The following is a 13,539-nucleotide window of genomic DNA, read 5'->3' as shown; positions in this document are numbered from 1 at the left end:
ATTTAGGGTAGTAAATGATGGATGGTGTCATTATTTACTGTGAATGAAACTGTGGATGGCTTATAACATCAAACATGACACCAAATCCTGAGCTGATTTGTATTTTTTTGTGCTTTTTCTTTCCTTTTGAAATATTTACAAGCTGAACTTTTGAAGCAAAAAATGTAGCTTGATTCTCCATCATCTCTTGGATGTTTAAGAACATATCATTTTTCAATAAATAAGGTCCTTCATGGATCGTCTATAAATACGACTGTCAGTAACTCAATAGGAAGGATTTAGAATGTGGCCTAAAACACTCTCCTTTCTTAGGAATGTAGAACCCCGGATCCAAGGTAATAGTCATGGGTAGAATTTGAATTGATAGTAATATTTTAAGAAGGGTCATTCAGCAAATATTAAAAAGGCCTACTCTGTGCCAGGCTGCGTTCTGGACATTGACATACTTCAGTGAACAAAGCAGACAAAAATACTCCACCTTCAGGAGGCTTGCATTTTAAAATAATTTGTTAGACTTAAATACACATTCCATTGACTGTCTCTTATGATGGCCATAAATGAGCCATGAATTCTGGTTCTAGCCCTGTTATTTACAGTGATATCCTTGGATGTTACTTACTTTTCTCATGGTCACAATGAACAACAAGGATAAAAATATTTGCTATGTTTCCCTCGTAGTAAATAAATTAACATATGTGTGATTTGGGGTAAGTCAGTTACTCAGCTTTGTTTTTGTGGAAGGGACTGGATTTGCTGACCTGTTAGGTTCTTTCTAACTGTAAATATTTGTAATAACTGCTGATTAAAGAGGGAGCCAAATGAGAAGGAATCACAGGAATGGATATTGGTGAGGAGATCGATTTTGGAGTTTAGGTAGGGATATGGAGGCGTGGAGGGGGTGAGCGCAAGGGAGCTGCCTGCCTGCTACCTGAAGTTGTTATTGTGAACAATACTTTCAAAGCCTTTTATACTAAAATATGGACAAATCAAGTGATGCTAGCAAGTCTAAAAGGGAGAATGAAGAGATTCACTGGGTGGCCAGTCCTCTGATTTTCTGGAGGAACTCACGATGTTATGAGTGTCCAAGATCGCACAGGGGAATGGTTAATTACAGGGCTGGATCTCTTAATTCCCAGTCCACTGTACTTTTTAATAATGCGACCTTATGGCATATGATTGTATATAGAACTGAAAATAAATCTAAAACTTGACGGGAAGCAGAAATACCGAACAGAGTAGCCCTCTCAGAAAGGGCCATAAATATTGCCTTGGAAGCCAGGAATTACTGAAAGACCTCGGCTTCTCAGATCAAGGACAAACATACTTGGCCAAACCAAAGTCATTATAATTCCCACATCACCATGTCCTCAGGCTGATTCTTAGATGATGTATTTGTAGACGGACAGCATTTGGAATCTCTGGGTAAGTGAATGTGTGTAGGGGGTATGAATGAATGTCCAAGTTAGTATGAGTTTCACTTTGTGAAAGTAGAGTGGTTATCTCCCAAAAACCTGGGGGAGAACTGGAGGCTGTGGTGCCACCACTGTGTAGATGTCAGCCACGGGAGAAGCGCCGGGAGACGGGGTAGCATTTCTGGTTATGTAGCGTTCCTCATAAAAGCCACTGGAAGTGCACAGCAGTAGTAGTAACAGTGAGAATAATGTTAGTTGTGTTCATACACACAGCTCATGCTCACATAGCACGTATTTTGTAAGTCCGTCACATTTGAATTAGTTACTTGGTAATCACAGCAAGCCTTTGAGACTGGTCAGATGATGGCTCTCATTTTACAAATGAGGAACTTGGTGCACTGGGTGTTTAAGGAACTTGCTCAAAGTCGCACAACTAGGAAGTGGGAAAACCAGGGTTTAAGCCCAGGTTGACTGACGTGCCAGTTACACCATGTTGTTTTGTCCTATGTCTGGGGGAAAAGAGTGCGGCATTTTCCCCAGGATGCTCTGGGGAGAATACAGTGCAAGTGTAGCATTTGTTCATGTGTTTATGTGTACCTGGGTGGCCTAGAGTTTTAACCACCCTGAGAGCTGACTTTTCTATTGGTCTTTTCTTAGAGATGAAGTTATCAGCTTTCCGTTGGGCTGAGGCCAGCACGCCCAGGCTCCTCCGTAGTACGGAAGCACTCAGCCTGGCTGGGCGCTGCTCTGCGGGGTGTGTTCTTTGTTTCGGTCTTTCACAGCTTCCAAGAAGGCTGACAGACATGCTTCTTGGAGAATGTAGCTAAGTAGTCATTCATCTAAGACGTTCTCCAGCTTGTGAGATTTGCAGACTGAGGTTTTCCTGCTCCCCAGGGCCCACGGAAGTGCTCACGATGGGACCTTGCTTTCCAGTATTTATGACAAATATGAGGCTCTGTGTAAATAACCTGATTCCTCTTTCCTGGGGTCACTGTTTGGAAGTTTTAAATCAGGGAGAGGAGTCTCAGGTAACAGGAATGTTCTCACCTGGATAAGGATTTAACTACAGTATGTTCTTGAGCATTTGTGGTGGTATTTCCGTATCCAGAAAAACAATAATTTGCATGGATGGGTTATACCATATAATTAATTAAGACAACAATGTAAACGAGATTTTTGATCTGAATTTGAAATTGTTGCTTGTCTTTCTCTCCTTTATTTTGCAGTTCTTCGTGCCATGAAAGAGGACAGCGAAAAGGTTCCAAGCTTGTTAACTGATTATATACTGAAAGGTGAGTTTTATGATGTTGTGTGATGGTTGGGAAGTTTTGATGAGTCAATGAATGCACCATCTTGCTAATAGATTAGAAAGTAACTTCCAAACACACTTTTATCAATGTCATTTGTGCAGTGAGGATAGATGCATGGCTTACTTATGCTATTCACGTTACGAATTACGGTACATAAAGTTCAACTTTTATTTGGGGTCTTGAGCTGGTGGAAATAAGTTGCGTAAGTCAGTTGTAAGCATGGAGGTAGGCAGTGGAGGAAATACTATGGAGACATTCCCACAATTGTGTGAGTCTGAGGTGTTGACTGACACTGGGAGGGGGTGAGGAGGGTGGTCTCTGCCATCTTGAGGACAATAGAAAGGGAAGGACAGATTGTGAGGATGGATGAAAGAGGGGACAGTCAAATCAGTGAAAGTCCCAAAGGGAATATGAAAGGGACTGTAGTAAGGGGCAGGGAGGGGAGGGAGAAAAAGTGGATTTCCGTCAACTAGGACAGTGAAAAATGAGCCATAAATCTTAGCAAGATCAATATCACAGGTTGGGAACAGTGATGAGGCAAGGGAAGGTCATTTGAGAAGTTAATGAGGTCACTTACTTTGCTGAGGAAAGAACAAAATTTGGACGATAAAGAGGGAACTGATGAACTTATTTAATTATAGGCAAAACTAATACTTTTCAATGAAATTATTTTCTATAAGGCAGCAGTTATTCAGGTGACGGATTTTCCAAGCATCACAAAATGCACCCTATAGGGTGTGATCCAATATTGAGAGCAATCCTGTTCTGGAAACATTTTCCTTTGGGTTCTCTCTCCTCTGTCAGAGTTGCTGGCTGAACCATAGGAATGTTGGGATTTCTGAGATGTTAGGTAACTCAGATGGGACGTTTCTTCAACCATAGCTTCGTAAAGAGGGAACCTCAGAATGTACTGGGAGCTCAAAGTGAGTGACACATTAAGTACCACCTGTAAGAGACTTGGAGCGGAGCCGGTCACTAGTAGGTTAGGGGTGGAGGGAGGGGCCTGAAAAGAATAAATTGAATTTTTACATAAGCTGTGTTCTTCTGATGGAGGACTTTTTCTTCCTATTACATTCTGGATTTTCCTTTTTAATACCGGCCACCTTTGTTTGCTTTTATGTTGTGCCAGCATTGATATGAAGGCTGGATTGTTCTGAGGTTTGTTCTTACAGATGTGAAACAGGAATGAGATGAACATAAAGAACATGTCTTAATTTTTAATTATAGCGGGTCCCTAGGGCACTACCACGAGCCCCAGAGACAGAATGGGCTTCGGAAGCATTCTCTGGCTATTTTATCATGTGACTGCATGGAAGAATTTTATGACCCAGAGAACAGAGTGCTCTCGGGGCAAATGATGTTGGAGTTTTTCCTCTGAAAACCCAGGCCTGTAACTGACCCAATCCCACGTGCCTTTGGGAAGCAGCATTTACCTAATTCTGAGCCCCACGCTCCAGCCCATGAGCCGGGCCTGTCTGTACTGGCGCTGCCTCTCTCTCGAGCTGCTTGCGTGTGTGCGTGTGGCTTTGTCTCGGCTTTATGAGGACTGGGTGGAAAAGAGGCTAGGGTTCGGACCAAGGTGGCGACTCAGTGGTCCGAGCAGTGAGTAGGCCTTTGTGTGGTGCTCAGAGGTGTTCAGTCGTGTGGGAAGGTACGGATGGGGGTATGCAGACAGGGGGTGACTGGAAATGCTCTCTTCCACCCATCCTGGAAGTCCACAGCCAGTCAGCGATTCCTCTACCTGGGGCAGGTGGTGGTGGTGGGGGGTCCTGCTCAAGGGAAAACTTTCCTTCCGCTTTCTTGATGGGACTTCCTCATAGTTGTCGTAACAACAAAGACTATGGCTTGGCTGCTAAATGTTCATTTTAATGCGAAGGTATGAAATGAAAGAAGGTAGAGAGGTGGCCTCATGTGGCCTGAGAAAGGTGGGATGGATGCTGTACGGGCTCCTTAGGCTTTTTCTTGCACCTGCTGAATGGCCCTGCTGTGGCCTGCTGCCACCCCTGGCCTCCAGGTTGTACTGAAGGCTGGCAGTGTAGACAGTGCTGCTGTGTGTGTGTGCAGACTTGCACCCTTCTTTCCCTTCCTGGGGAGCTGCTTGGCTGTGTTACAAGCCTGACGGTATAGGGCTAACGTTACGGGTTCTTCTAAGTGTGTCCTAAGAGACATGGCCTTTTGGTATCTCATTTCTGGGCAGTTTTAATAAATGTTTCTTGAGAGAGCTTTTCAGTGTTGGGTGGAGCCTTTCAAACCTTTTTAAAAAAAGTTGCTGCTGTAGATCTGTGCGTTGTTCTCGTGATTTAATAGTATATTTTTATAGACAGGTAAAATGTATATGTACCCTGTGTAAATATATACAAAATCTACATTTCAATTTAAAGGTTTTTTTCTTCTTCTAGTTCTGTGTCCTACATAGGGCAGCGTCGCGTCAGGAGCGGCTTTCTTCTGTGGACCACAAGCTAGATTTCGTATAGCATTGTTCTGAAAGCTGCCTGCCATTCCCTTCCTGCCATTGGAAACTCAGCACACTTGAACTTGGGTTTGTGATTCAGTATTACTAGATCCTGCTTTCACTAATTCTTTGTATTATGAACCAAGAGAATTATGGCACTGTTCTGAATTCTAGAGGCGTTTCTGTGTTAAATACTAACAGTTCCGAGCTCTTCTCTCCTCCAGCTTTGTAGAGGAAGGAGTCACATTTGTGCATGCGCAGTTACATTTTTCCTGAGCTGACAGTATGCCCGTTGAGTTTTATGGCTTTCTAGAGCTGAACTGCACTGAACTAGATTAAAGCAGTGAGATTTATATCGTAGCTGTTTGGTGGTGGCGAGAACCGACGCCGATCTTTTTAAGGGGACTGTCAGGATAAATTTTACCTAATCAGTATTGTGCAGGGAGACTGAAAGGGAAACGAGGGCTGTTCTTGGAAGAAGCGGAAGCAGAATGTGTGGAAGGCCCAGTGGGGAGAGGGCTGATGTTGGAGGTTGCTGCGGGCTCCACCACTGTTCGGACCTTAACCATTAAGTTGCCATTCACTTTCAGAACCTTGTATTGTTGAACTTTGGGTGTTTATGTTTTGCTTCCCGTGTTTGCGAAGAAGGGTCCTTTACAAGGAGTTTGTGTCCCGTGAGGTGCTTCCATGTCTGCGCAGCTGCGCCCCGCCCCCACTCCTTTTGTGTCCTTCATGCCAGAGTGTCCTCCCCAAGTGCTACTCGGGGAAGCAGCTACTCATCCCTCCGGCACTGGTCCTGAAACACTTTTCTGCCAGTTCCAGTCAAGTCATTGGCATTTAATAAATGTTGGAAAAGAGGGTAATACATGTTGGAGAGAGTTTTTTTGTTTTTGTCTTTGTTGTATTAAGATTTTTCTTCCCTTGCAGTGCTAGACTCTTCCCTTTACCGTTCTACACGTTGTCCATGACTACAGTGTGTAAGCTGGTGAACCCCTGATTAGCTTCATGATGGTCAGGAGGGGAGAGACTTCCAGGTTGCCCCGGGTTGCTGTGGAATGACAGAAGTCCTCTTTTCTGGGTCTGCGAGACATTCCCACAGCTCCGGCAGCATCCTCCCTCAGGCCACAGGAGTGTGGGAAGAGTTACACAAGACGTGTCAGGGGGCTTTAAACTTCCACTTCAACTTCTGTGAGCACATAAGGCCCATCCCTAGCCCTCATTCCACTCGGTAACTGGGCCACCAGGGCTGCAAAGGCAGCGGCTCCGCTCGGACTTGGAGGCCGGCTTCGCACCTCCGCGGTTACGTGGGGGTATGTGGCACTCGAGCTAGGTTTCTTGTTTTGTCGGTGCCTTATTATTATTTGATAGTGACTCTCTGAGACTGACTCGCTCCTTGCCCTCAAATTGATGGAGATGCATACATACATAATAGAGTTAATAACTTCAACTAAATTGATCCAAATTTGTAAAAATTTTGCCTATACTAAGGAAATAAATATCACTTTAGGAGGCATCCGAGGGAGTCAGAAGTCCTTGAGGATATTTTTTTGGAAGATTCAACAGCTTTCTGTTTGTAGTTTAGTTTATTCTTAAGCTGATGCTTCTGGAGTGTATGAAAAAGTTTTTTTTTTTCTTCCAACTCCCAGTCCCCTAATAATGAGATTTCTGATTTTCTTTGATAAATTTGCTTCTTCAGTGGTAAACTACCAGTGTTTCCCACCTTGGCCCTTCCTGCACGCATGGTGGACTTTGATACCAGTGAGGAGAGGACGGGCGGGTTTCTGATTTGTGACTGACAACAGGTAGGTTTTGAGTCTCCCTGAGAGCAGCATCAAAGCGCCATCTACCCCGAGATGGGATTTTTTACAAGGATTTGCAGGGCAAGGCCTGCCCTCCGAGAGCAGCCCTGGACCTGCTTGGGGGGGCTGGAGGGCCATCATCAGACTGACAACCTTAACACACAAAGACTGTTCGTCCTGTTTGTGATTGAGACTCAAAGGGCTGATTTGTTGCCAAGAACCCAGTTGCAAATAACTCCCTCATGGCTTTGTGGTCTGAGGAAAACAAAACAAACCGTAGAACCCCAGTGCACTCCAAGTGCCATATATCTATTTTATTCTTCAGGAAATTATATTTTTCTTTTACAAGAGCACAACAGGAACCAAAGTAAAAGAGTAATAGATACAGCACTCAGAATAAATCATATCTTTAAAATAATAAAAAAATTTACACCTCGTCCTATATCCTGTTAGTATTTTCATAATATGGCCATGATTGAAAAAACAAAAAGCAAGCATTTACAATTTTTTTGATAGATTTTTTATGCCAGGAATGGATTAATTGTTGACAAAATTTTATACTAATCAGGCTGATGTAAATCTATTTTGGTAACATCGTATCGTTAACAAATTTATTTTGGAAATAAAAATATTGCCCCTTGATAATCTTTTTTTTTCTTTGATGCAAACAGCTAGAACACCTTTTTCTTTTCCTTTTGATATTCTAAGACAAAAAAAAAATGGTTAATCTTCAGATTAATAAATTAGGTCATTATAATAATAAATTAATTTTTTTTAAAGTTCAGCAACCTCTGTCCAAGTATTTACAACAATACTTGAAAGTTCCTTTACAAAACAGAACACATTTTCTTTTCACATTAAGCATACTGGGTATCTGTGTCTTTCACAACAAGCATTTTAAAAAGAAAAATCAATGCACAAATGGGTAATTAGTATAAAAGTGCTAAGAGCTGTTTGAAAAGTTAACACTATAGTATACAGTCAGTTATATTTGAGGCAAACTACAACAAACTTCCAGCTTATTATGGACAATATTCCAGTAGTTGTTTCAAACAGTTGTTTGAAGAAAAAAAAAAATCCAGGAGCTGATTAGTGAGGCAGATAAACTGCCATCGATGTTTCTGGCCAGTGAGCAAATTGAAAACCAACAGAGAGCATATCCAAATGAGGAAGAAGATTTTAATACAGGAACACCTTCTCCATAGCAGGTGTGATGCTGCCTGCACAAGGCGTGTGCACACACACTCACACTCACACTCAACACACATCTTTCTTCCCAATTAAACTGCAGGTAGAATGAAATTTTGTGTTCTTAAAAATTTGTAGGTGATCAAAAGCATTGATATGGAATGCCTGTTTGTCTTTGTTCTGGTTAAAATCTCATAAAAATACATTCAACAGGAAAACATAAATGTATGTGTATAAATATATATGCATATATATATTATATACACACGCACACAAATACTTTTGTTTTTTTGAAGCATAAGATACATAAATATTCCTATAATTGCTAAAGTTTAAGGAGGCATATTTTTTTTTGAGCTTCAACAAAGGTGCTTGAATAATATACAATTAAAATGAAGTAGTATATAAGGAAAAAAAAATCCCCAAACAGTCCTTTTTAAAAAAAGTTTCTTCTTAAGCTAGAGCTTCAACAAAAACTATGAACAACCGACAAGAGAACAAAGCCACGAGAGACAATGAAGTGCGGCCCCTGGACATACCTGGTGTCCTTCGCCCTCTCCCTCCTTCCTGCCACGCTGTGGTAAGAAGAGCTCCAGTGCTCGCATCAAGAAATGACTTAGGTCTCGTTCACCTGCTGACTCTGCTAGGAACTGGCTGATTGGCTTGGAAGAAAACAAAAGCAGCAAAAAGTATAACTATCTCCGTAATAACCCGCGTCAGAGAAATGCCGCAGCGCATCTCTCCTGCTTCCTCACCGCCCACCGCAGTGGGACTGTACAGGAAAGAAACTCGTGGCTTTAGCCGGGGGGTGGCTAGCGACAGGTGCGGGTGCGCCGTCTGCAGTAAGGTGGCTGCGGCAGCTGGATCGCAAGGCCTTTGTTTCCCCGCTCACTCGGGCCCGAGCTTCGAAGCAACCAGTGCAGTCTTCAGAGCAACAGGAAAAAAGTTCCTCTGGGCCACTCGGCTGCTTTTATTTTAACTGGATTTCTCTCCCCGAGCCCAGCTGACCCATCTGCCTTCCCACCACCACCCTCCCAACCCATCTCCCCAAACTCACTGTCCCCGCCCCCAGATATCTCTACAGCTATATTACAAGCAAATATATCTTAGCAACTTTAAAAACTTTGGTTCTAGGAAAACACTTGGTCAGTTATCTTGCGGAAAGTGGGAATGCTTGTTCTGCACACTGCCATAGACAGAGCCCGGCCCGGTAAGTTCTCAGCGCTGCACATCAGTCACAGTCCAAAACGATCCACTAAGCAAGGGCACAAATTCGAGTTTACTCTTAAAAGCAGACTTAGTCGTCTTCTGTCTTTCAAAACCTCATCCACGTCGCCTGTCTTCACACTGTCTGGTAGAAGTTATCCGCCTGTAGGTGGTTCTGTTTCTGCATGCTGTAGAGGCCGCTGAATCTCGCGTCCGGCTCGGCAATCCTTAGCATTCTCTGCGCACTGTCCGCTGGGACTCGGCTTCCTTGCTTGCAGTCCGCAGACACCAGCTGATTGTTTAAGGAAGAAGGCTATTAAATGAGAGGAGGAGAAACCACGAAGAATTAGCTATTTTACGTATCCTAACACATTTAGTCCCGACTCATGTGAGGTGATGGCTTCGCGGGACAGTGACGGGCAGACCGGTCGTGGCGTCTACACCCTCTTCTGGCACCAGCGGTAGTTCCGTTAGGGATCCTGCCCGTGTTTAAAAGTGAACTGTCCGTAAACTACGTCAACAGGAGTGGATGAAGGAACTGGGAAGAGAGATTGGTGAACCCACGGAACTATTTTCAGATCCTTCACGTGCAGGCTAGCGCTTACAAGGGTTGAAGGACTGGGAGTCACCAGGTAGGCAGACTTTAAGATCAACAGACCACTTTAAATCGCTTGCTGTATAAAAGGGCCAGCCCCCGTCCGTAGCCAGTCGCTCCGAGCACGTCATGAGCTGGTCTCTTTTCCCAGCTTTGTGCTGTGGGGACTGGGTCTTGCTCAGCCCCGTGTCCTGACCCCGCAGGTGCCCAGCAGAGGCAGTGCCCAAAGAGTATTTCTTGAAAGAAATCAGAGGCTGGAAAAGCATCTGAAGGAATTTTATATGGAAGAGTTATCTAGATGGATTAAAATAATTATTCAAGATGTTTTCAGTTCTTAAGGCTGTATGATTTTTTTTTTTTAAAGGAAAAAACTAAATGTAAAAAGTAGACTTAGGGTTGGAAAGAATCATGACTTTTCCCTTTAATGAAAATGAATTTTCTTAGCTTTTAAAATAGGCTGATTGGACAAGTCCAATTGGACTGGGCTGGTGCCCCCTCTCTAGGATTTCTTTCCCAATTCTAAGCTGATAGATCACTGAGAAATTCAAGTCTTAATTTCTAATATAAACAATGACTTTGGAATCTATCCAGAAGTATTTCTTTTTCTGAAAACTTTAAATCCAGGACACTGGATGTGTGGACGGTCAGGATCCACTAACCAGTGGATGATGGGTAATTCGTCCAGGGATTGCTCCAGCCCCGGGCAAGTCCTCTGAACTCGCCTGTTGTGCACCTGAGGCCATGAAGACCAGAGCAACATTGTCACTGGCTGATACAAACGACATCAAGCAACTTCAGGAAATGGAAGCACGCAAGCCTTCCTAGTTCGGTCACTCAAGAGACAAACTTTTCCAGAACAATACCTTAGTTGGTGTTCGATACCAGCAAAGCAGCGGTATCCACTGTTTCTTCTGATTGATGAACAGGAATGCTATTATTGTAACAGAGAGGCCGATTATTATGGGAACCACGACCGAGGCAATGGAGTCCAGTGAAGAATCTTCGCCTGAATGCAGCCTGTTGTTATCTCTGTAATCCACCTGCAGGTGACCCATGTCTAGGAGAGAAACAGAAGTATTTAGTACCTACACGAGAATTTTTAAGGATTATTTTAGTTACACTGCAAATGGGGATCAACGGCTTGGTTTCATTTCTTCTCAATGCTTGCAGGCTAAACATGATTTAAATGTAATGATCCAAAGAGCTCTTACGAGAGGGCAGAGCTCCTAGGGATGGATGTGAGACAGGAAATATTAGGGTGAGAAGGTTAATAACTGGGCAGGATGAAGCTGGTTCTTGCTAGCCAAGAAAACAAATTGGCTGTAGACTTTATAAACGGACTAAAACTAGATTACTGAAAGTATTTTGATTAACATTAACCTATGTGGTCTTCCCTAAGATTCGGAAGCAGAAACATTAGCTTTAGCTCCCTGCTTACCAGCAAATAGGAGACCAGGACAAAGTATCTTCTTGGACTCACCAGACTAACAGCCAAGACTAATTACTAGTGTAACAGTAAAAACTAAGCCAGAATCAAGAATTTGGTCTTTTGGTTGATACTCTGGTTTACTGAGCTCTAAGCAAAAATGCCTCCTTCTTCATAAACTTGTTGAAAACTCACTAGGCCTATTAGATCATTTTCCTGCCTTAGTTAATATATTGCACGAGGGACATTTAATTTTGTCCTTATGAATGCAGGTCTGTCTATTGCTTTAAATCATCATTCTTGCCATGGATATTGCAGAGATCACAAGGTTAACTCTCTACTAATCAGGAGCACTCCCTGGAAGTTTCTGTACTTTTCTTTCAAATAAACCACTGTGGTCAGGTTGTCTAAATGCATCAAAGACCAGGTTAGTGAAAGATAACAGCAATTACACAATCAAAAAGAGTTGCTCTTAAATCGTTCTGGAAACTCAGCTCGTCGTAGCACAGCTTTGTGATATTAAGACTGTCTAAGGTTTAAAAATCAGATTTTTATTAGTATGCTTCTTCCTGTGTGTGTGTGTGGGGGGTTTGGGAGGATGGGAAGAAAAGGACCTTCCTAGTCATTCTATCCAGTGTAGATGGTAATACTTTATAAGAAGTTGAAAAAAACCTCATATCAGCATCAAGACAAATGCCTAAGGTCAAAATATCTTATTGATAAATTCGGGTCTTAAATACTCAATGAATAAAGGAATGGATTTTTGCCTTACCACATTCCAAATGATATGGTAACTGGTTTTAGGAAGGTATGTCATACAAGGAAATTGAAAAGTAAATTAAGGAAAATTTAGTGAAAGGAAAAGGAAGCTTCAAGTCTATTTATAAAATTCAGTCCTTAAGTTCTGTTTTGATGCAAAAAGCAGGCCATAAAATTGAGCTTTGGGGTTCCTAGCAGCCAAAGCAAAAATGGTAACAAGTGTCATCAACAAGATTACAATGTCTTCAAGGTTAAAAAATAATCTTGCTTAGGAGAAGTATAAATTTTCCTGCTGCTGACACATGAGGAAATACCTCCTCAGGGACTTTGTAACAGAGATACTAAGTAACGCACAGGTCCTCAATACATTGCAGTAAATAGGCTGTTCTTGTGACCCAAGCCGAGCATCTAGAACAGCGTGTGGCACAGAGGAGGCACGGATATTGACTGAATGAATGAATGTAAATGCAATGATAAAGCACAATTCAGTCACAGCAGTTATACAAGTAGCCAAAACACTGGGTCCAGGAATTAGGCACTCTGGTTATCTGGCTTGATTTAAAGAAGCATAACCTTCAGTATATCCAGAGTAACAACAGACCATTAATCTCTCAAGCAATGAACACTGCTTCTCCCCAAAAGATATAAAAATTGCATAGCAGTGATTTTGAGACTCTCCCTGGAGTAGACAGGAGGCAGTGTTGAGTCATGGCTAAGAGCAGGCTTATACTCTTGATCAAGAAGTCCACTTTTATTATTTTTATTTTTTATGTTTTTTAAAGATTTTATTTATTTATTTGACAGAGAGAGAGAGAGACAGCCAGCGAGAGAGGGAACACAAGCAGGGGGAGTGGGAGAGGAAGAAGCAGGCTCCCAGCACAGGAGCCCGATGCGGGGCTCGATTCCATAGCCGGGCTCACGCTCTGAGCCAGAGGCAGACGCCCAACGACTGAGCCACCCAGGTGCCCCAAGAGGTCCACTTTTAAAGAGAGGGCAATATTGACAGGAACCTGCCTTGCTTTATCACTTAACCACTGAGAGACAAATAATGTGCCTGTTATACACAACTGAAAAAGGACAGAGCTGCGGTGGGGGGTGGGGTGGGAGAGGAAGAAACACAGAATAAACCTGATGAGTGGAAAAATCAGCACATGTAATAAATTGAACTCTAATGGAATAAAAACAATCTGAAAGCAGAGGGTAACCTAATGTACAAATGCTTAGTCCAGAATCCACAGGGACTGAATAATTTATTATGACTCTGTTTACATATGTACAAATATGAGAGCTGGCTTAGAAATTCCAGATAGCAGGCTCTTAGGACAAGGAACATCTTTCTTTCCATCATCACTACGTCTCTGAGCATGTGGGGCCAGAAGGAGGCATTTTATC

The 13,539-nt window shown here is 42.7% G+C and overlaps 2 protein-coding genes across 12 annotated transcripts in view; one reads left to right on the top strand and one right to left on the bottom strand.

The window, feature by feature from the left end:
- Positions 1-13,539, top strand: part of FEZ2 (fasciculation and elongation protein zeta 2) — a 50,295-nt gene that overhangs the window by 35,118 nt on the left and 1,638 nt on the right. For 3 of the 8 annotated variants that reach the window (XR_005832800.1, XM_040623095.1, XM_040623091.1), the window contains one exon: positions 2,639-2,704. Coding sequence is in view for 5 of the 8 variants with exons in the window: in XM_040623095.1 (XP_040479029.1) it covers positions 2,639-2,704 (66 nt within the window). In the remaining 3 variants the exon portion in view is untranslated. Of the gene's footprint in view, positions 1-2,638; positions 2,705-5,121; positions 6,038-6,870; positions 6,977-13,539 lie in introns of those variants that run through there. The other 5 variants (XR_005832799.1, XM_040623094.1, XM_040623092.1 and 2 more) reach the window with 3 other exon arrangements.
- CRIM1 (cysteine rich transmembrane BMP regulator 1) overlaps positions 7,267-13,539 on the bottom strand; it is a 187,105-nt gene continuing 180,832 nt past the window's right edge. For 3 of the 4 annotated variants that reach the window (XM_040623086.1, XM_040623087.1, XM_040623089.1), the window contains 2 exons: positions 10,826-11,019; positions 7,267-9,680 (listed from right to left, as the gene is read on the bottom strand). In XM_040623086.1, the coding sequence (XP_040479020.1) occupies positions 9,504-9,680; positions 10,826-11,019 (371 nt within the window). In that variant the 3' untranslated portion in view covers positions 7,267-9,503. The remainder of the gene's footprint in view (positions 9,681-10,825; positions 11,020-13,539) is intronic. The other variant, XM_040623088.1, reaches the window with a different exon arrangement.

Source organism: Ursus maritimus, unplaced genomic scaffold, assembly GCF_017311325.1.
Source record: "Ursus maritimus isolate PB19 unplaced genomic scaffold, ASM1731132v1 scaffold_6, whole genome shotgun sequence".
Classification (NCBI taxonomy): Eukaryota; Metazoa; Chordata; class Mammalia; order Carnivora; family Ursidae; genus Ursus; species Ursus maritimus.
The sequence above is the reverse complement of the archived record's forward strand: the minus strand, read 5'-3'. Positions and strand labels throughout refer to the sequence as shown.